This window comes from Trypanosoma brucei, chromosome 8 (genome assembly GCF_000002445.2).
Source record: "Trypanosoma brucei brucei TREU927 chromosome 8, complete sequence".
NCBI classification, from domain to species: Eukaryota; Euglenozoa; class Kinetoplastea; order Trypanosomatida; family Trypanosomatidae; genus Trypanosoma; species Trypanosoma brucei.
This window is the reverse complement of record NC_007281.1, coordinates 554,751-576,276: the sequence shown is the minus strand read 5'-3', so window position 1 is coordinate 576,276 and position 21,526 is coordinate 554,751. Positions and strand designations below refer to the sequence as shown.

At 50.8% G+C, this 21,526-nt stretch overlaps 8 protein-coding genes across 8 annotated transcripts, besides 6 other annotated features; all 8 read left to right on the top strand.

Annotated features, from left to right (window-relative positions):
* Positions 1-6,630: part of a sequence feature (sequence corresponds to BAC RPCI93-26N11) that runs on past the window's edge.
* On the top strand, positions 488-2,251 carry Tb927.8.1740 (hypothetical protein, conserved; the record flags this gene model as incomplete). Its single annotated transcript, XM_841914.1, has 1 exon — positions 488-2,251. One exon carries the CDS (start codon positions 488-490, stop codon positions 2,249-2,251), a length of 1,764 nt encoding a protein of 587 aa, XP_847007.1.
* Positions 2,413-2,446: a sequence feature (AT_rich).
* Positions 3,178-3,228: a microsatellite.
* Positions 3,219-3,671, top strand: Tb927.8.1730 (hypothetical protein, conserved; the record flags this gene model as incomplete). Its single annotated transcript, XM_841913.1, has 1 exon — positions 3,219-3,671. The coding sequence occupies one exon, from the start codon at positions 3,219-3,221 to the stop codon at positions 3,669-3,671; it is 453 nt and encodes a 150-aa protein (XP_847006.1).
* Tb927.8.1720 (phosphatidylglycerophosphate synthase-like protein, putative) lies at positions 4,062-5,909 on the top strand (the record flags this gene model as incomplete). The annotated part of the gene is made up of 1 exon (XM_841912.1): positions 4,062-5,909. One exon carries the CDS (start codon positions 4,062-4,064, stop codon positions 5,907-5,909), a length of 1,848 nt encoding a protein of 615 aa, XP_847005.1.
* Positions 6,631-21,526: part of a sequence feature (sequence corresponds to BAC RPCI93-29O9) that runs on past the window's edge.
* Tb927.8.1710 (protein phosphatase 2A, regulatory subunit B, putative) lies at positions 7,356-8,570 on the top strand (the record flags this gene model as incomplete). Its single annotated transcript, XM_841911.1, has 1 exon — positions 7,356-8,570. The coding sequence occupies one exon, from the start codon at positions 7,356-7,358 to the stop codon at positions 8,568-8,570; it is 1,215 nt and encodes a 404-aa protein (XP_847004.1).
* Tb927.8.1700 (hypothetical protein, conserved) lies at positions 9,242-11,497 on the top strand (the record flags this gene model as incomplete). The annotated part of the gene is made up of 1 exon (XM_841910.1): positions 9,242-11,497. The coding sequence occupies one exon, from the start codon at positions 9,242-9,244 to the stop codon at positions 11,495-11,497; it is 2,256 nt and encodes a 751-aa protein (XP_847003.1).
* Positions 12,388-14,367, top strand: Tb927.8.1690 (serine/threonine-protein kinase, putative; the record flags this gene model as incomplete). Its single annotated transcript, XM_841909.1, has 1 exon — positions 12,388-14,367. One exon carries the CDS (start codon positions 12,388-12,390, stop codon positions 14,365-14,367), a length of 1,980 nt encoding a protein of 659 aa, XP_847002.1.
* Tb927.8.1680 (hypothetical protein, conserved) lies at positions 14,811-15,413 on the top strand (the record flags this gene model as incomplete). The annotated part of the gene is made up of 1 exon (XM_841908.1): positions 14,811-15,413. One exon carries the CDS (start codon positions 14,811-14,813, stop codon positions 15,411-15,413), a length of 603 nt encoding a protein of 200 aa, XP_847001.1.
* Positions 16,046-16,078: a sequence feature (AT_rich).
* Positions 16,254-18,032, top strand: Tb927.8.1670 (serine/threonine-protein kinase, putative; the record flags this gene model as incomplete). Its single annotated transcript, XM_841907.1, has 1 exon — positions 16,254-18,032. One exon carries the CDS (start codon positions 16,254-16,256, stop codon positions 18,030-18,032), a length of 1,779 nt encoding a protein of 592 aa, XP_847000.1.
* Positions 18,602-18,641: a microsatellite.

Genomic DNA, 21,526 nt, shown 5'->3' with positions numbered 1-21,526 from the left:
ATCCACTTTGTTTTCCGGCGTTGCCTGTCCAACTCCGCTGAAGGAAAAGGGAAAGACGATGAAATAAGCGCAGGTGCTACGTTTACGTATGCAAAGTGTGACGACGCCAACCAATCCGATCCCTATTTAAGGTAGCCGGCACAGGCAGACAGTTCACGGTGAAGGGAACACTCAGCGCATTATGTGACCGCTGCTCTACGCCGTGGTGGGCCTTCTTTTCCGTTTCGTGCGGAAACTTTCATTTCCTGAAATTTATTATATTGTTTCTCCTTCACTTCGTTTTTTGCTGTTTTGTTCCTTGTATGGATGGATGATCTTATAAATACGCACAGCCAAAGAAAAGCACCGCCCGGGTTTAAGTGGGTGAACCAAACCTAGGCTGAGTAACGGGTGTAGTGGGAAATAAGCTTAGGGTAAATTGTCATCGTCGGGCACAACACTACTAACTTTAAGTCCTGTATTGTTGTTATTGTTGTTGTTTACTGGGATGCGCCGAGGTTTCTTTCTTCGTGCCCGCCCAGACTTTGTGGCGGCGCTTCTCACGCAGGGGCGGTTGGTAGATGTCCTGCTTTTCCAGCACTTCGGCGCGGAGCCGGCCATCACCGATACCAATGATAACAATGGCATTGGGCCCGCAGCAACAAAAAAAGATGGTAATACAGATGGCGTCAAGGTTAACGCTAGCGATGTAGAAAAATCCTCAGGGAAGGCGGCTGAGCTTACCACTGCAAAGTCTCCGGTTACAGCGCCATCGCAGCGGTCGCTCCTGCGCGAGAGGTGTGACGCCGTGCGTACCGCAACAAAGCGGTCTGCACATCCCGTGATGTGGCCTGTTGATGTTGGCACAGCCGCCACTGAATGGCGCGCCCCACCAAATTCACAGGACCACGTCCGCGTGGCCCTCGGCAGCGATGGATCTAATGAACCGGGCCGCAAAGTGGTGCTGCACGGCTCGTTTATCGCCATTGCCGCACCTGGCTCAATACCCAAAACCATGCAACTCCTCGCCTCTCAGGAGTGCGGAAAGGAAGATCAGGTGAAGGGCACGGCAAGCAACCGCGAACCGCTACTTTTGTCGCTCCCAATGCAGCAGGCAGGCGGACATATCAGTGTTAGCCCTGCAACTGGCGGACTGTGCACTGTAACATTGAGTGGTGCTGAGGCGGCAATAGTCTCCAACTCAGCTGCCGCTGTGGACGCCTTCACGGCAGAACACAACCTTCTCGCGGCGGCCGCCAGCAGTGGGATGATAGACCGGCTGCTAGAGATATGTGCTCTGCATGCTACCCACGCAGTGCGTCACGACGCCTTACTTATACGCAACCCGTTCGTACAGAAGGCTTTGGCGGCCATGGCTTGCAGCCGCTATGGCATAGACGCTCTGACATCCTTTGTAGTAGGTTGCAGTGCGGATGACCCGAGCCAACTGGCAAAGGACACAAATCCTGTCGACAGTAAAGAGAATGAGGTGGGCGACGCACGACATCCACCGTTGGCAGAATGTGTTGCTGTCAGCACGTACGCCGGCCAGGCGCTTGCAACGGCTCTCCAGCTGACACGTGAGGTAATTAACGGCGTACTACAGCTGGACCCACAGGGCGGTGTGCCGCATGCCTCTAAACCAGACCGACTTATAGACTATGCGTATGCTGTGCGGATGGTGCGTGACGAATCTCAGATACTTGCAGCTCTCTCGTTTCGTGGCAGCTTACAGCACCAGAGATACATCGCACCGTTACTTTTGCATACTGAAAGTGGTCTGCAGGGCGCTGCCGGGTCGGTTAGCAAAGGCATCGGGTCTTCGCTTTTCATGCGCGCGATAAGCGCGCCGTCAGACGTCCCGCGGCTCGTTTCGCCTCATGTGTACCTCCGTCTAAGCGCCAACGAGCTGGAGGGGGATGTTGCGACCTTTTTGAAGCTCCTTCGAGAGGGGGAGCGCCGTCGCGATGCGGCGTTCATACGCACTACCGCTCAGTACGTCGCCGAGGTGTTCGCGAGTGTAGCGGTTCTGTACCGCGCTACGGCAGCCCTCACACGAACAGGGAATAATGCCCCACGTGACTGGTTGCTCGCACAAGCCTTCTGTGGAGAGTCTGCGGTTTGCAGGGCAGCACTGCTGCGAAACTTCGAGATGTCGAAGGCAGCACGCACAGCGTTGCTGTCAGCTGGAAACAACAGCGGCACAATTCATCCAGTGGAGTTGATGAATGCCCAACCCGTGCGGAAGATGGCGAAGACTCCCACACACTAGCAAACGATGGTAACAACATTTATATCAGCTGGAGCATCTACCGCTGGTTTTGATGGGGAAGTAAGAGAAAATAATAATAATCGTAATAGCGAAGAAGAGGTGGGTTGTAGTGACGGATGTTTAGGGTAAACAGGTAAGAGAGCTGGAATCTGCGAAGGGTGAAAAAATAATAATAATAATATTATTATTATTATTGTTTTTTGAACTCAATGCGTGACGCCGCTGGTCTACGGCCTCGCCCCTGTTATGTGGCAGAGCCTCTACTGGGTGAAAGCAGCTGGGGGAAGGTGCGGAGGAGTGGAGGGTGGGAAGCGCCGTAGTTCTGAGACTGTATTTTCTGCTGCCCACCGCTGTTACTGGAACGTGATGGCTTCTCTTTTTGTTTTTTTGCTTCTGCGCTTTGGTCACTTCCTTCGCTGCTCAACCGCCTCCATGGGTGCTTATAACACGTGTCACCGTACTAAGCTCTGATAAGCAGGGGAGGTGTTTGGGGGGAGTGGGGGCGAACATATTGTTCGCCTGTGTTTTTATGGTTTTACCGTCTGCTAGACGGGCCAAGATGTTTGTTGTTGTGCACTGCGGTCACTCTACCTTTTCACGATATACATTTTCACATACGTTCATATATGGATATATATTTCCCAAACAAAACTAAAAAATACATATATGAATTTCCTCACGAGCGCCCCGCGTGGTTGGCAGGATGAAACGGCAGGAAGTATCGTTTTGTATATTGCCAGTGAAACGGGGTGGAGACAAAGTTTAAGTAAGAAAGTGGTCGGAGCGGTTGACCGCGCAGAAACATGCGCCGTTGTTTTGTAACGTGAAGCTGAGATGTGACACAACATACACTATTTGTGAGAATGGACACGTGCTGCAGTGTCCCCCTTCTAACACTACCACCTCTCGCCCACGTAAAATACCTTTATAAATATATTATATATATATAATATTTATATATACGTATATGTGTGTATGCGCGTCCGACTGCGTAACGCCCATGAAGCGGGACACCAAAGGTAAGTTGTCTTATGACATGGAACCGGCAGAGCATCGCTTGTCTTCCTCGCGCTCGTCGTCCTGTAATGTGGTAATGACAGCTGCTGATGAACTCGCCATGCAAATAAACGACTGTCGAAGCCTTTTCCCGTGTATCGATGCGGGGAGTGCTGTGGCTTCGATTAGGCCCACATCCCCAAGTGGGCGCACGGTTGTTGCCAGAGTGCCATGGACGAAAAGCACAGGCACAACGCAAACCCCAGCACCAGAACCAACACGATGTGCAGTGGAGGTGCGATTTGGTTACGCCGAGGGATTTGTCTGCGACGAAAAGGTGTATGAGGCGCTACTCCCGCTGTTGCTGGAAAATGGCCTGCAGGGCGCTGCCTGCGTGGTAGACTCGGATGTCAGCGACTCGTGAAGAAGAACGGCAACAGCAGGGACAAGGACCAGCGAGGGTGGCGGTGAAGTTCTGGACCGTGCACGAGTATGAGTTGCTGAACTGGCGCATGGGGATGTGCTAAAGGATTGTCGTATTGATAGGTGGACGACCAGACCGGGTAAACTAACGAGACAACGGATTTGTTTCGGATAGTGTTCTTCCTCCTGCTGTCGTGCCGTTGGAAACTGTCTTTATTTTGTGTTCCCTCTGTCCCCTCTCCCATTTAACGTGCAGTTTCTTCTCTTAGTATCTTACGGTTCTCCACCGCTGAACTCTCGTCTGCAAAGAAGTTGTCAACCGGGGGAAGGCCATCTGTTGGAGTGCGTTTGACAGTAGTGTGTCGCGACCTTGGTGAAAAGGGAACAAACAATGCTCTTTCTTCTCGCTTACGCACTCGTGTTTGGTACGTCGCTGCTTCTGGCCTTTCGTCTCTTCAGCCTGAGTGGTTCTGTGCAGACTTCTACTTGCCATTCTAATGGCACTCTTTTCCACGCGCTTGACAACAAGGTCACTGTGGGGGGAAGAACGAGGGGCGCCAGCAGTGTTGTTACTGATGGTCCGCAGGCAGAGATGTTGCGTTTCCTTGGAGAAACGTGCTGCACACTTCCTGCGCGTGGTAAAGATCTGCGGGTGTTGGCCGGCCCGAAGCAATTCTTTAGTGAGCTGCTGCGACAAATCAGTGCAGCCCAACATCGTATTGTTTTGTCTGCGCTGTATATTGGCGATGGTCCGCTCGCCCGACAGCTTGTCACTGCGCTGAGAAACCGGGTGTCGAAGGCTCGTAGCGACAAAAAGGCACTCGATGTGTGCATTCTTCTGGACTACAATCGGATGCACGTTCGGCAAAACCTAAAGACTGTAGCAGAACTGCTAAACCTCCAATCTGAGGCGGCGTCCCCTGGTGCCGACTCTGCTGTGAACGTGCGACTCTTTCTGTTCCAATCGCCGTGTCGCTGGAATTGGCTCGTGGCCCCATTCGGCAGGGCTCGTGAGGCGCTTGGGGTACAACACACCAAAATATTCTGCTTCGACAACTGCCAGACGATTCTCACCGGGGCGAACCTTTCCGACGACTATTTCGACACCCGTGTTGACCGCTATTTGGCTGTGCACGACAACCCTCACGTCGCTGCGTGGTTCAGTGGTCTCGTTGACGCTCTTTGTGCTTTATCGTATCCAGTTGGAATCCACAAGGAGTGTAACACGAATGCGGGTTCTGCGACCGTTGCGGGTTGTGGTGATACGAAGAAATGGGGACAGAATGCGAATTCGAGTAGTGGGGAGTTCGTGGTGCATGCGGGGAGTAACCTTACCATCTTTCCTAATATGGCAGGCGTGGATCCATCGACGCAGTGGTACGAATTCTGTGAAGTAGCTGAGAGGAGGTTGCGGGACTTCGCACATAGTTCCGGGGCTGTAGCAGCGGAAGCGTGGCAAGTGGAGCAGCACCCAGAGATGGAAGATGAAGCGACGGGACACTACGATACTCTTCTCTTCCCGACCATGCAGTGTGCACGCGCCAACATTTTTCACGATTCCTTCATCGTGCAAATGTTACTGAGGATGGCACCACGGTCGACGCACATCTACTTGGCCTCACCTTATCTTAATATGTATGGACACTTTGTCGATGAGTTACTTGCCAGCAGTAGCCCCTACGATTTCATAACTGCTAGCGTCAGTACAAATGGATGGTACGGTTCGAAAGGCTTCGCTCGGTACATACCTTACTTCTACCTGCAGTTGCAGCGAGCCTTCCGTTACTTAATGAAGGAATACAAGTGTGCACACCGTATCCGCTTGCACGAGTTCAGTGCGGAGGGAAAGACATACCACGCGAAAGGACTTTGGTTCATGAAGGATCAGAAACAAGGTGGTGCCCCGGTGGGAAGAGTGGGAATTAGCAGCGCTTGCGCTGGTGGCGCAAACAATAATGATGTCGTTAACTGCGAAGAAACGTGGGATCATGTAGGAGAGCCATATTTGGTGTCTTACGGCAGCACAAATTACGGGTCCCGCTCCGTCCACAGAGATGTGGAGGTGGAGGTGTTTTTGTACACAACAAACGAGGGGCTTCGAGGCGCTCTGCGGCAGGATCTCATTTCTCTTCTTCAAGAGTCGACATCTGTGTCGGATGAGCGATTTGTCGGTAACGGCGAGGGTCGTTTTCAGCCTCTGGTTTCGCTTATGGCACAAATGGGGCAGGACCTTTTGTAGCACTTGTTACAGCAGACTTTTTCTCCCCATCCACCCCCACATACACACACACTGCTTTACTTCACAGATGCTCTTGTAATCTCTATTCTTTTTTTTTAAGTTTTCATTTTCGTTCCGTTGAGAATTCTTGGCGCTTTTTTTTTCCAGTGGATGGGGGCTTCACCAAAGAAGACATCATGGGGCCGCGAAAGCGCAGAACGGTGAAGGCGAATTGATTTAAGGTAAGCAAAGGGGTGAGAGCGAAGAAAAGAAACGAGGTGCAGGAGAGGGTCCATTCCCATGTTTATGGAGACTGGCACTTATCGCTTGCAAGCGCGGGGAATCTCCGTTACTCTAAATGAATGGTATGGGAACACATTTCCGCGGATGTTTGATATGTTACCCTGTTTCCCATTCCACATTGTTCCCTTTACCACGAGCTTTGTTTTACTTTGTCTGTACCTCACTATCGTTATTGTCATCGTTGTTAGCCTCGCTGACATTTTCGCCTGCGTCCCGCAGATCTGCCATTGTGGTCCTATGTGGTGGTGCGTTTTTTTATCGTTGTGTGTTTATTCAAATATATTAAATGTGTGCATGTACGTATTCATATGCACAGCCGTGCAGGGTGTATAAACGTAGAGAGGGATAGCGTAGCGGGTAAGACTCCCTCTTTTTTTTGTGTGTGTGTGTCTGTGTTTGTTCGTCATGTTGGCGTTGCAGCGTTCAAATAGGGGGGGGAGGTGAGTAAGCTTAATTTCAAAACTCCTAGTTTTCTTTGAATCGCCATAGTCCAAATACGCCCACGCATTCGCGTAGCATATGCGAGTTGGTTTGTCCTTTGTTAGGGCCCAAACCTTGAGATACGTCAGGGCTTTGCGGGTCGCGCAGTGTATGGATGCGACGACATTTACCAACCCTGCATGCGCTTAGGATTGCTTCCCTTCTTTCACAATTCTTTGTTATTTGTACCCCTGCATACTCAATATTTGTTGATTTGACTACCTTACTTCCAATTTCACATTTTCTGGCTCCCTGGCGTGCTTTGAAGGAATTACATTAGTTAGCATTTACTATCATTGTGTGCAGCCACCTACCCTTCCATTCTCTTTGGCCGATTGATCGGTTGCCGCGAGCTTATTTTCTCATTCCGTTCTCACGGGGGCTACGCAAGCAGCGCCAGTCAAATATAGCACAGCTAAACGGAGGGGTAATAGTGGTCGTGACCGTGTAGTTTCAACACTCCTCGCAACGCGCGTACACACATTTATACATTCGTTTACTATTTTCCACAGCCTTATACCTACGGCGGGGGGGAAAGTGTTGGTTTTACAGAGGTGAGACGCTCTACAACTTCTCGCTGTGTGTTACCACTGACGTGTGTAGCGACACTCTCCATCGACACTCATCATTTCTGCCACTTTCCTACAACTCCCGTTGCTGGCATCGTTAGTGCAACCACTACAAATGTCGCAGGTAGCTGGTAATCCTCATGTACCGCGGAAATACATCCTTGAGAAGCCGCAACTCGTCGAAACGTTTCACTCGTCGCCGTCGTTTGCCAAGATTGTGTCTTACGTGCAATGCTGCGCGGAGGCGGTCGAGGAGATGTCTCGAAGTGCCTGGCTTCAGCAGCGCCGCGAAGAGAAACATCCAACAATTGTCTTCTTCACGGATGTCTTCTTCCCACACCTCCGTTCTATCGTGGCAAGCATACCGCTGGAAGATATGAAGCAGCAGCGGTTTGGTAATAGGTCTTTCCGGGTGTTTCATAGCCGGCTCGAGGAGAATATTTTTGACTTGATGCGGGGGTTGGTTGCTACGCTCAATCGCGGATTGGGAGATACAACTGAACGACAAAATCGAGACATTAGTGCAGGTGAGGTTTTGAAAGAAGCGAGAGCGAATGAAAATGGAGATGATCCTTTGGTGTTGGAGCTTGCTGAATACATGAAGGATGCATTCGGTAACAGTGTGCGCATTGACTACGGCACGGGGCATGAACTACATTTCTTCATTGTCATGCTTATCTGCATGCAGGAGTGCGGAGACAATGGCGCACCGTTGCAATCCGACGTACCTGTGGTTGTTCCTCACAAAGTTCAGCGACCACCACCACCTCCTGTGGAGCAAAGGGATGCACTGCTACAGCTACGCCGCGCAATGGTCTTCGACGTCTTCAGTGCGTATCTTTCCTTCATGCGCCACCTCCAACATCACTACAAGCTGGAGCCAGCGGGTTCTCATGGCGTGTGGGGGTTGGACGACTATCACCATCTGCCTTTTGTATTTGGTGCTTCGCAGCTTATAAATAAGGAGGTGCCAACTGCAACCCCAGAGACTACGACAAATGCCAACAACAATGCTGAAAATGGTAGTGAAAATAGCAACGGCAACGCGAATCACGAGTTGATATTACCGAAGCACGTCTGCGAAGCAGACATCGTGAGAAGACACGCAGAGGAATATTTGTACTTTGCCCAGGTGTTGTGGGTGATTGAGAATAAATCTGGCCCCTTCTTTGAGCACAGCAGTATGCTCTATAATATCAGCGGGGTGGATTCATGGAAGAAAACGTACACAGGTATGGTTAAAATGTATGCCGCGGAAGTGTTATTGAAGTTCAACGTTGTACAGCACCTCCTCTTTGGTGAGCACCTCCCATGGCCTGAGCAACAGTAGCACAGGGTTGGGATCGCGCTGGAGGAATCAGGAAAAATGCAAAGAATGGGGGAATGACTGAATAGGCGGATGGGGTAGAGGGGTTCCTTATTGTTGGTGAGATCAAATGTGAAGAGAGCGGTAGTGCGCGTTCTCAACGCCACCATTATACCTGATGTTGTTACAGTTCTGTGGTTTGTAGACCCCTTTTATTTATGGCTTGACTCTACACAGCACGTTCCTACTCGCGTCCATGTGCATATTATGGGGCGCACTACCATTGGAGGCGGGAAAGAGAAGGCGGCAGGGGTAAAGATGGGACGTTGAATATATTACCAGTGAGGCTTACGGAAAGGAAAGACTCTTCATCTTTGTAATTTTGTCGTTTTTTCACACTACTCCACTCTTCCTTGCCAATGTTTGTATATGGAGTATCCTACGGGAGTCGCTTAGGAGCGTGAAAACTTCTTGGGGGCGTTGTGCCAGTTGAACCGTGGTATCTGGTCTTTGGTTATCCAGTCGTGATCGCGCTGGCATCCCTCCCTCCTCTTGGGTTTTTTTTTGTTTTATCTTTGTAGTTTGCTAAGGCAGTGACGATGACTCAATGCCACCGCCAACCTTTTAGTGGTTCACTCCTTTCTCACTGTTGCGTGCGGTAGTGGGCGCGTTGATTACTCCCGTTCCGAGGTGTAATGCTACCTTTTCTTTTCCCCTCGTTCCCTGCCTGGAGGGGCGTCGCTGCTTCTCATTATGCATCCATTGTGCCGGTCGGGAAGAATGTAGGAGATATTCGTACGAGCGTGATTTTGCCGAAGAAAAAAATGTATACAACCCTTCACCCATATGGTCAACCTCTCTCCTTTTCTAATACTGGCTTTCACCTACAAGAGGAGCAACTTCCGACCCTCCACCGCGAGAGAAACGGCAGCAATAACGCTATGCCGTTGAAGTTTGTTCACCAAACCGACAGACACGGCAGTGATGTATCACTGGCGCTGCTTTGCAAACTGAGACACGAAGGCGATGCCGTCCTTAGGTCATATACCGCCAGCGGTATTAGCAGCAGCGAACAAAGGCACAGACCATTGAGGTCTCTGCCACATGCCAGGGAAATGTTACACAACTATGAAGTGGCGGCCATGGAGCCGTCTCGCCTCCCGCTCTTGCCAGCATGCAGTACAGTCGTCAATGCAACGACACACAGAGAGGGAGAGCACTCTTGTCCAGGAGCCGGCTCCTTTTCTGAAGAGGTGGAGCCTCCACCACTATTGCGACCACTGCAGGTGACCACCGTGATTCAGTGGCTGTTCATCAAGCATGGGGAGTTTCTATTGATGCTCACACCACGGTGCTGTGCCCCTGGTGCCTGTGGTAGCCGTTCAAAGCTGCTTCAGCGGGCGCTTGCGGGTAGTACCATTAGAACAACTTGGCATGACGCCCTCTCCGTATTTCATTGTGCGTCTCGGGCGGTCACTTTGCCCCCCGCTGCAGAGCTTCTTGTCGACGAACCGACCCTACCTTCAGCCATTCAATTGGTGAAGCCGCAGTGGTCCGCTCCACATTCCGCTGATGAGGCTGCCGCTATTCTTGATGGGCCCATTATCCCACACACTAGCCTGCTGAGTAGTGGTAATGGGCGGTCACGACTTCAATCTTCGATGCGGCGGTGTCTGCTACTCGAGAGTGTGATAGAAGCAACTCGGTTAGGATCGACTGTGACGTCTCTACAGTGCCACATCAAGGAAGTTGCCTTGCACGGTGGGTCGAATTGTCAAAGGACGGGAGTCGCGGATCCGCAGTTTCCACAGCAGCCTCCTTTGAGGGTGGGAAATGAAGTCGAGGTGCTTTTTGGAGTGAAAGATGTGGGGACCGGGGGAAAGGAGCTCCAACGCATAGTTGTGCCCTACACCACGCATGACCGCGATTGTGATCCAGCCTTCTCACATGACAGACGAAATTATCGGCGTCGCAGGCACGCAAAGCGTGGTGGTGCGTTGAGGCGGGCATCCGAGCAGTGGGTAGTGCCAGCCATATCGCAGAATGCGGAGCTCAAGCTTCCTGACGGAAAGCAACTGCGTCGCACACTCACACTTCGTAACATTGCAGCCGAAAACCTCAGAGGGAGAACAACCTCTGTAATGAACGAGCTGAGGGAGCTTAAGGACAACCAATCGTTTTGTGATGGGACTTTCCCTAACGGCGGTAAAAAACGCCCCCTTCGTCACCGCTACTTCCCAGGTTTGTGGCTGTTCGTGGGGACGTCCGCTGCTCAGCTGTGCTCTGAGCTTGCGGCCAGCTCGGTATCACGTGGGATTTCACACCCCCTGAAGGGGCTGCCACCGGTGGGACGGATTACTGACTGTGATGAGCAGGTGGGGAATAAATTCCGGTGTTGGCATTCACTGGGAGAGCGGCCACTATCGCCATGGAGCGAAGCGGGTGCCAGCACGAACACTGTGCCTGACTTTAGTGAATTGTGGATACCACTTGCTGTGGCTGTGGGTTCCGATGGTAATTGCGAAGCGGGCAGCGATTCTAAAAGAGGTCGCGTCCCTCTGAATATCTGCAGCAGCGGTAAGGGCGCTAGCTATGACGTCAATGCTGACAAGAGCAACATTTACTGTTACTTGGATTGTTGTAGCGCAGAAGAGGTAAGAATGTTTCCCCCACGGGTCTTCTCGCGTTGGGAGGAACTACAATGCTTCAAGGTCTTGAGCGATGGATGCTTAGGCCAACAGCCTCCACGTCTTGTAATCCACGAGATGAACAATGAAGGGAGACAAGATGTGATCGAAAAGTGGTACAACGCAGCCTACGAGCACGACGTGTGTACAATGCCGCTTCCCTACCGCGGTGCTGCTACTGTTGCCGATGACGCCAAACTTCATTATTGTTATCGCCTCGCACTCCATCGGGAGAGACGCCGGCTTGGGTTTGACGCCGTCTAGATTATCGATCGGCTGCCATGCCTGGTGAAGCTCGCGCACAGGAGTTAACTCTTATTTTATTTTTTTGAATATTCGCTTACCTTTGCCAATCTGTGCTCATTATATTAAGCATAACGAATCTATTTGTACAAGGATTTTTTAAAACGTTTATATTTGTTTGCTGAACTCCGCATTCCTATGATTGCGCTGCACATCTGGTCGACGTTGAGTGGCAGCTTTCATCCACTACGCTACGCCCAGAGGACGACAGATGCCCTTGTCCGTGTGCCAACGTCTTTCAACCCCCTTTCGTTTTGTTTTCTCTCACATCAACTGAAGTCGCTTTTAGTGCGGCTTTCCTTCGTTTCACCAACTGAGAAGCTCCCCCCTTTTGGCCGATCTATTGTTACTGTCCCTGTCTTCTGTCCCTTATAGTCGCCTTATTGAGTGCTTCACCTGCCTCTTGTCCATCTTTTTCTTTGCCATTCAACTCTTTCCCAAATCATAACAGCTGGGGGTGGGGGAACTGTAACACCTCACGGTGAGTTGTGCGAGCGGCAGGAAATCCGTAACCCCTCTTTGTTCCGCCAAGCACGGGGGAGAGGCCGTGAAGTAGTCGGCGTAAATAAGGCCACAGAAAAACAAGAGGGGAAAAGAGAAGAGAAGAGGGCCCGGCTGAGCCGCGATCGTTTGTGGGCAAGTTATTAACGGGCTGAAAGGTTTAGCGGACTGAGAGCTGAACGGGTTGAGGAGGTTGAAATTGACGTAGAGAGAGGTGGAAGGAAAATTGCTTTTTGTGTATGCCTTAAGGCTTTCACGTCATAAGTGTGAGCGTGACACACGGTTGTGAAGTTGAGTGCGCAGAAATAGAGAGGCATAAAAAGGAAAGCAGGTGGTTGAGGTACCAAGTGATGAATGAATATCATATCATAGAAAAGATGGCTGTGGGTAGTTTCGGTGTTGTATTCAAAGTTCGTAGAGCGATTGACGATGGAGTATTCGTCATGAAGCGGATTAACCTCGCTGAGTTTCAGGACCAACAGCGGCTGGACGCTGTGCGTGAGATAGAGGTTATGAGTCTTCTAAACCATCCCTTCATCGTGGCCCAGCGGGACGCTTTCCTTTTCAATAAGGAGAACCTTTGCATAGTAATGGACTACTACGACGGTGGGGACCTCGACCGCCTCGTAGCACAACAGCGGGAGAAAGATGAGTATTTGCCCCTTGAAAGCGTCATGAAATGGTTCGCTAGCGTGTGTTTCGCCATGCAATACCTTCATGCGCAGGGCATTGTGCATCGTGACCTGAAAACAAGTAACATATTCCTCGATCTTCAATCACAGGAGGTGGCTGTTGGGGACTTCGGAGTAGCGGAGGTGATGCGCACGCCAGCAACAGACAAACTAGCATGGAAAGTAGGAGAACATCGTGGTGGAAAAGTGAGTGGGCAGAATGCCTGGGAGGAAGAGCAAAAGTCTAGCGAGGACGGCGGTTGTACGGTGCGTTCATCACCAACCACTAGAGCTTCGCCAGGACTGGAAGGAAACGTAAGTTTAGGAGAGGATGGACTCGGAGTTTTCAACGGCGCGATGCGTGGCACACCGCTATACATGTCGCCGGAGAACTTAGAAAGAGGTGTGTGCAGCCCCAGTTCCGATGTATGGTCCCTTGGCTGCATTTTGTACGAGCTACTGAGTCTCCGTCATCCCTTCGAATCACGTGACATCACAACACTTATGATGCGTGTGATTACCGGTGCTCGGCAGCCCCTTCCGTCACACTACCCGCCGGAGGTTGCTGAGCTCGTGGACCGCATGCTCGCCCTTGACCCGCAACAGCGGCCAAGTTGTGATGATATACTCCGCTGTCCCATCATGAGTGGTGCCGTTCACGCTGTGGTGTCCCAGCACGTATCGCACGACACACCGGACTCCGTTGGAGAGCATATTTTTCTGGCACAGCAACGGGAGTTGGGTGTCGTAGACAATACGGGGAAGCTTTCATTTGTATCTCTACCACGTGAGGGGCATCCGGCGCTCCCGCCCTCGCAGGAGCGAGTGCAGGCCGAGGCGCGTGCAACTGCCAGCCTTGGCCGCCTCACGCCGCCAAGATTTTTTCCTGCCACACCAACGGCGACGTGTGAGTCAACTGCAGCGATGCCCCCACGTGCATTTTCGTGTAACGGCGGGAGCAACGTATCGTTTGGGATGGACTTTGAACGTGCAGACGAGGGACGCCGGGGTGCGAGAAGTGTCAGTAACGTGGAGGACATGCGACATAAGCCAATAGCTCAAATTGAGGAAGAAGTTGCGTGGTATCGTCAACTAGTGCAAAATGAGATGCGTGCCTTGAAACAGCGGCGTGACGCCGCCGTACAGAGACGCCGCCTGGGCACAAATGGTAGTACACTTAACGGAGGCAGTGTGAATGAAAACAAGCATCACACAGAGGGTGATGGCCGCACTAGCTCATGGTTGCCGGCTCTCCCGACACAACACACGGTGGAAAGGCGGTCGCCGCGGCAGCTCTCTCAAATGCATTCAAAGTACCCAAGCCCGCGACACAGCGAAGCAAATAATTGTAACCTCAATAGGACACCAAGTGTTGGTGGAGGCGAAGACACATCATCAGCCCGCCCACCGGGTGGTCTTGAGGCTTCGCTGTTGGCTCGACGGCAGCTCCGGTGGGACGTGGCCGTGAAGGCACTCGGACTCGAGGTAACGCACAACGTCTACAATTATTACAGGTGCGTGGATGTGGCGGAACGTGATGCGGTGCTGGTGATGCAGATGGTGCCTGATCGCGCTCAGTGGCACGTGCTTCCGGACGTGGAGGAGGTCGTTGTAATTGACCGCCTTCTCGAGGGAACTGCCGTGGCGGGACCAGCATGAGCGGCAGCGGATTTTTTCCTTTCCCCTTCGTTTGTTCTCACAACCACAATAGCGGGTTTCACAACATAAGAGAACGGCTAATCGCGTACGTGTAGCTGCCTGTGAGAAAGGAGTGGACAATCTCACAGTGTAAGCGCTCAAGAAACTGTTGCTTTTGCTGCATATACAGAAATGCGTTTGCATCTTTTTCCTTCTTAAGAAATATATTCTATAGAGTTTCCCTTGCGGTCGCTGCTAATTATCATCCATCGTCCTCCGTGGCTGTTCCTGCTGCACGCTTGTTCCTTTTTTAAAAAAAAGATGCATGTTCTCTTCTTCGATACCCTCGTTCCTGTCGTTGCCCACGCCAGTTTCACCCTCTAAAGACCCACACGTATACCTACCTTTGGCATTAAAGGAAAACCACCCCTCCGCAAAGCTACCACATCACAGGTGAGTAAATCATGATGGCGAGTGCCCCCATGGCGGGCGACTACCAAACACGCTCCGCCGCAATCTCTGAAAAGATGAACACGGTGCAACTTCGTCGCCGAATTGTCGAGGATCTTCGCCGAAGGGCAGAGTCCCTCTCCGGCCAGCTCAGGCAGAGGCAGCAAGACCTGCAACGTTTAATCGATGAGTTCACCCAGAAGAAAGCCTCACAGGAGGCCAAAATCAGTGAAAAGAGAAGGTGCGAATTGGGGCAAAAGGAGCTCTTGGATTCACTTCTAAAGGAAGAGGAACGTCTGACCAACGTTCAAAAAGATTACGCGGAGAGCATTGGGAAACTCCAGCAGGAAGTAGCGCAACGACAGGCCACAGTCGGGAAGGTGAGCCAGGCGCGTGAGGAACTTACGCGCGTTAAGATGATGCTGGAAGAAAAAGACAGGGAAATTCTTGCACTAGAGAGAAATGTAGAAAAGGTGCGCTTAAATGCCAAGCGGCGCCACGAGCAGTTCGAGATGCAGTTACCTGACGTTACCTTACCGTGCTTGGGGGAGGTGGAACGAGGGGGACTTGAGGAAACCGCAAGTGAGAGTATTTTACTCATTGGTGACCCCAGTTGAAGAGAAGTCAAGATATCAAAAAGAAGAAAAATGGCGATGATGGCTGGTTAAACGACTAACGCCTAGAAGTATGACGAGGAAATCGAAGAGACAGTATTAGAATGGGTGAAAAGGGTGGAACAACGCTAGATCAGCGCGAGAACCGCGAATTCACACATTCTCCCACCACTGAGTCCCACTTGTGGAGATGAGAGTGTATTAAAGGTAAGCAACAGAGGGAAGGGAAGGGTTCCTTCCCCTCCCTCGGCTGTGGTTACTGCTCTGGGCTTTCTTACTTGCGTAACGCTTTTGCTTCTTCACTTTGTGTAAGGCCCCGGTAGGTAGATCGTGTTTCACCCTTGTGGATAGAGTTAGATGGCTTTTTCTTGCGCGCATATCCCCTTTTTCATTAGGTGATCATTTTATTTCAGTTCCTGCGCCATGTTTCACTGCTTCCTTTTCCCCTCCCTTCTTTTCTGTTGTTGTTTTTTGCTTTCATTGTGCTTAGGGTTTGCCCTTTGTTTGCTGCAGGTGCGGAGAAGCAACGAGGGGTGGAACCAGGAGAAGAAACGAAACCTCTTTTGTTCGCTGCCGTACCGAAAGCGGCGTCAACCTCTCAAAGAGAGGAGCAACCGGGGGAAACATACGAAGACAAATATATATATATTTATTTATTTATTTAAATACACACCACGCTTACCTCGGAAACACCCCGAAGGCACGACTGCGAACAAACGGAGTACAATTCGGAGGGAGGGAAAGTAGAGATATTCTTGCCTGGGCAAATAATACAGCACGAGGTAAAGCGTGTAGGAAGATTGTTTCGAAGATAGCCGTAGATACGGGTGCGAAACAAAAAAAATGGGGATGGATCACTACACCGTTATACGGCAGCTAGGGGGCACGAGTGGTGCATATCTCGCGGTTGACAAACAAAATGAGACGAAGCGCGTCGTTATTAAACGTTTGGCTGATGGAACACAGGGGATGCAGGAGGTAAATGTGTCCATGCGGGCGCGGCACCCTAACATTATTCCATACTTGGAGTCTTTTGTTCACGACGGCGGGCTTTACGTTGTGCTGCAGTATGCGGAGGGCGGTGATCTGGAGTCTCATCTGGAGCGCCTTGCGCGGCGGAAGAAGGCCCTTCCCCATCTTGCGCTTCTCCGTGGTTTCCAGCAGCTCATATCGGCACTGAAGTGTTGCCACGGGCTGAGTATCATGCACAGGGACGTCAAACCCGGGAATGTATTTGTGAACGCCGATGCATCGGAGCTATACTTGGGCGACTTTGGATCCTCTAAGGCCATGTCGGGATCCGCATCTCTCACGACCACTTTCGTTGGGTCACCCATTTGGTTGTCACCGGAGTTACTTTTAGGTATGCCGTACAGTTATCCGTCGGATGTTTGGTCACTCGGTTGTGTCTTTTACGAGATGGCGTGTCTGCGTCGTCCCTTTTCATCCGACAGTTTCGCCAGTCTCGTGCGGCAGATAACAGCGGGTGATATCGCCCCGCTCCCGGCTGCCGTCCCGGAGGATATTCAGGCAATTATTATGGGGATGCTGCAGACAGACCCCAACAAGCGGTATGGGCTGGAAAAGGTAATGGAGATGACAGAACGGGCAATCCAAGTACGCCAAACAACGGCTGCGGTAACGCCGGATGAAAAGGCATCCTCACCCCGACACCGTAAGGTAGTACTAAAAAAACAGCAGCAACAGCAACAGCGGGCGCTTGGCCCCAAGCGGGCACTGCATGCTTCCGTAATGGTGCATAAGAAGCCCCAACATCTCCACCCACAGCGACAACCGGAACTGGAGGCACAACAGGAGGGAACGCCGCAAAAATTGCCGCAGAAGCAGCGGAAGCAGCAACCACGGCAGGCCAAACGAGGACCGATAGGGCACGCAGCAGGTTCCTCTGATAGTAGTGGGGAGAGCCAGCTGTCCCAGTGGATCCACGCACGTAACAACGATGTTAAATTCATTGAGTCTTACCTGCAAAAGTTCCGCCCGGCCGACGATATTTTAATCGCGGAGGGACCTGTAGAGAGCCAAGGTGGGTCACAAGATGGCTTACAGCCATGTGCTGTGGCATCTAAAGTTGACACTTCCGTAAGAAAAGGCGCCACACCACAAAAGGGGCTGAGGGCCGGCCGGAAAGTAGCGGTGGCGCCACGTGAAGAGAAGCAGCAGAATCGGCAGAACACCCGGTCTGATGTAGAGGCGGTTAGTCCTGCAGATTTGTCAGTGGTGTCGGTAGGGATCGCGAAGGGCAAGCGGCCCAAGCAGGCGGCATGTGCAGCACGGCCGAGTAGGAGGCACTCGCCCTTCGCACGCGAGCCTTCACTGGTTAACCATTTAGCGGCTCAAGGATTCATACGGATAAAAAGCACGGGCTCTGCCTGCAGACAACTTTCTCCTTTACGGCATTCACCCCAGCGAGAGGAAGAGCGGCAGGCGCAGCGTGCGAAACGTGAGCAGGAGCGAGCTAAGATGTTAGAGATGATACGCGAGCAGAAAGCTAAAGCAATGAGACAAAAGAAAGCTAGAGGGAAGAGCGAAGGCGGCGCGGACGTTTCAGTCGAAATTGTTCTCCCCGATCATGTGCGTTACTTCGCACCTGCTGTGCAGTGAGGTGGTGGCTCCGTCGGTTAACCAACAGTCATTCCATCGGCTGCTATTTCGTTTCTGACTCTCTTTCCACACCCTCCCCCTTTGTCGCGTCTCTTTTTGTCTCCCCCTTTCAATATTTTTTCATAGTTTTCCCCTTCTGTTGCGGTGTTGTGCCGAGGCGTCCTTCCAATCCCCACCCCTTCACTTCTTCATTTTTGTATTATCACACCCCTTTTTGGATACGTGCAACATGGCACGGTGATATTTTTATGTATACGCTTCATGGTGAAGTTCCTCTTGCCCGTCCCGTGTTTGGTGGAGTTTTTCTTTTTTTTAGACACGAGGAGGGTTTTGCGAGGGCTGGCCACAACCGTTGCGGGGATATCGGGCGTGGCGGGGTTTGGTGTGTATGTGTGTATATGTGCGTTTGTTCCTTCTTACCTTCCCTTCGGTTCACTATCATTCCTATGCGAGGATGTATTTGTGCATGTGTGGATTAGTGCTCCTTTTCACCTCTCATTTCCTAACAGGAGGGGTCTCCGTTGGCGATTTGCCTTCCGATACGCCTTTGCAACATTCCCTACCGTTTCTGTTTGTTTGTTTGTTTTTTGTGTGTGTGTGTTTGTTTGTCCCCTTCTCCCCTATTTTTCATTATTTTCTCCATTTACTCTCTCATACCTATAGACTTTTTCTTTTCCCCCTCTTAGTTTCTTCCTCCCACCTTTGTTCGCGCTTGGATGGGCCTCCCTTTTTTTCGGAGTGTAGTAGTTTCGAGTGCACATGATCTCGTTCCGGTGTGAAAAGATCATGAAAGAAAAAAAAGAGGTGAAAGTTAAACTGCTAATTTGTGCTGTGCCGCGAGGAATTATAACGGAACCGCTTCACAACTAAATATGGCCAGCCTCTGCTCGGTGTTTATTTAACGATGGAACGGAGGGGGGAACTCACTTGTTTTCATTCAGCTTCTACAGGCCCACAATAGGGAAACAAACGGTCCCCCCCCGCCACGTCTTGGGTCGGGGTTTGAAAGAGGCTCCACTCAAATGGCTGCGATAAAAAGGAAAGCTTCCGCAAGTGAATTAAATAATTGCGCTCATTCGTATCATATTGAAAGCCCCAAGTGAAAGGAGTCTCCTTCCGATGGTCCTGTTCTTTTCTGTTGGAATTTGTTTTTGTTTCATTTCCTGTTTTATTTTTTACCTCAACCAATCTGCAGTTTTTGAATGTTCCACGTTACCGCATGTCAATGTCCTGTGCTCTTGTTAGAAGAACGCTGTGGACGAGAGAGTGATAACAACACGCAAGTAATGAGTGTGTTACCTGAGTGGATTTGAAGGTTCCGTTTTGCCAGCGTTTTTTTTTACCTCTTAACCGATGCCCCCGTAATGAATGCGCAGTGACGTTCAAGAGGGAGTTGGGAAGGCAAAATAAAGGTGAACCATGTTGAGTTGGGGAAGTGCAAATCCTAATCGAAGTTTGGAGATAAAGTGGTTTATTCTGGAGGCTTTTGTGTGTTGCGTGTATTGTTTGGGGAAGGGGAGAGTAGAAGTGGGGGTAATGGGAGCGTCAGCGACGTAATAATCTTATCGTAAGTAGTTCCCTCGTCATCGCCCCCTTGCCGTTTCCAGCACCACAATAGTCCGCAACAAAATGACTGCGTTCCTTTAGTGCGTTGTCACGCGGTAGAAGGGCGGTTATAAAGTTAACAGAACGCTATTAAAGTCAGGGCGCTTTCAATCGCTCCGAATCGTTAAGAGTAATAGCACCGTTAATATTATCGTTTCTACTTCGGTAACTTAATAGCAAGTGGTTCGATTGTGGGGTGGTTTTAGGGTATGTAAGTACATGAATGCTCACAAGCGGGCATATTCTTGGGGAATGGATGATGAGCTCCAGGGGAAGAGGATTTATATATTCATTTCACATACCGGGAGCGTCCTTGGGAATGGAAGTTGGCGCGGGAGGAGGAGAGAAAGTTGGGCTCTGCAGCGTGTAGGGATGCAGTAAAGACTGTGACTTTAGTGGTGAATCTCGCAGAATATCTCATTGTTAAGCCCGCATTAGGTATTGGAGTATCTATGCGTTTCAAGCGTCTCGAGATCTCCAACCACTGAGGGGTTGCGACGCTAACGGACAAAAAAAGGTGTTGTTTTCTCATGCTGTAGGGTTTGTCCTTGTGCCTTGTAAAGGGTCTCTCGTTCCTCGTCTGGGGCATTTGGGATGCGTGATAAGGGTGAACACGCTTCAAATGCAACAATTAACAGTAATGTGAGTTCTGCCACTGGGCTCCTCTTCAACAGCGCGTCGGAGTGAATAGTGCATATTATATTCGCGAGGGTCGTCACCAGTGCTTTCAGAAGTGGGAGGGGGGGAATGTGGTTCATTCGAGAAAGTTGAAGAGGGTATGCGAGAGGGGTTTGACGTGATCTGAGTTGTTGTGAGTGCGGTTGTGGACAACGTGTTTAACTACAAGTTGGTGTATATTTAATGATGTTGGTTTAACGCATTGGCAGGACGGCACCGGAAAGATAGATTACCCACCGCCCCCAGGGTGAAATGTATTACCGGGAAGTTTTGCAGTAGTAATGCGGGGCCATTCCTCCGAAGCAACTTTCGGCGGGAAGATTTGCAGGGGCGGAAGCCACCGTTAAGCGGAGGGGGGATTATGGGAGAAGGTTATGTTAGTTCAGTTGTTTTTTACGTCGTTGTTATGGTGGAAGTCTTTCGCTTTATCTTTTGTTTACTGTTGAAGCAGTGTAATGACGTCTTGCAGCCTCTTTAGCTGCAGTCGAAATTGGTGTTTTACTCCATGAGTCTGAAGTAAATTTTAAAATTTTAGGGGTTGTCGCAGGCGCTCTTTGTAGCTAAAATTGTTTGTTCCTCGCCGGGTCGTTAGTCAAAGTGTTATGCTGACTTATTGCCTTTTGGGAAGGGACAGCGAGGTTAGAAGACGCACCTTTACACCTGACCGTCGGTGGCGTATGTGGGAGGTCGAAGATGTACTCGGGAGGATGAAGGAAAAAGTGGAGGGGGAACGACAAAAGTTTTGCAACGAGATGAACTCCCTATTTCTGAAGGAGTTGAGTCTGGGGGCGTTGGGTGCTGCAGAAAGGCAGCGGTTCATTGAGCTTGGTGACGCCTACCAAGAAAATTGTGTATTCCTCGAAAGACTGAGCAACCTCAAGAAAAAGCAGTACGAAATACCGTATGAGCCGAGAAAGTTGGGCGCTTTTTTCAACACGCGAGATGTATAGATGAGCGCCTCGATCGGTCGGCAAAAACGGTAGAGCCGGCTCTCACAGCATATTTTATACGGTATGTGTGTTTGTATCCAGTGGAGGTGCATCCCATCCTCATGACCCGGAGCTGCCATCCCTGAATGACGCGCCTTTTCGGTTGTATTTGAACAACCGTGGAAGGCAAGAGAATGCAGCGTAATGTGTATTACCGACTGAACGGCTCAGCATGGGGCTGCACGCTTTACGGACAATATATTCCCATAAAGATTTTCCGAC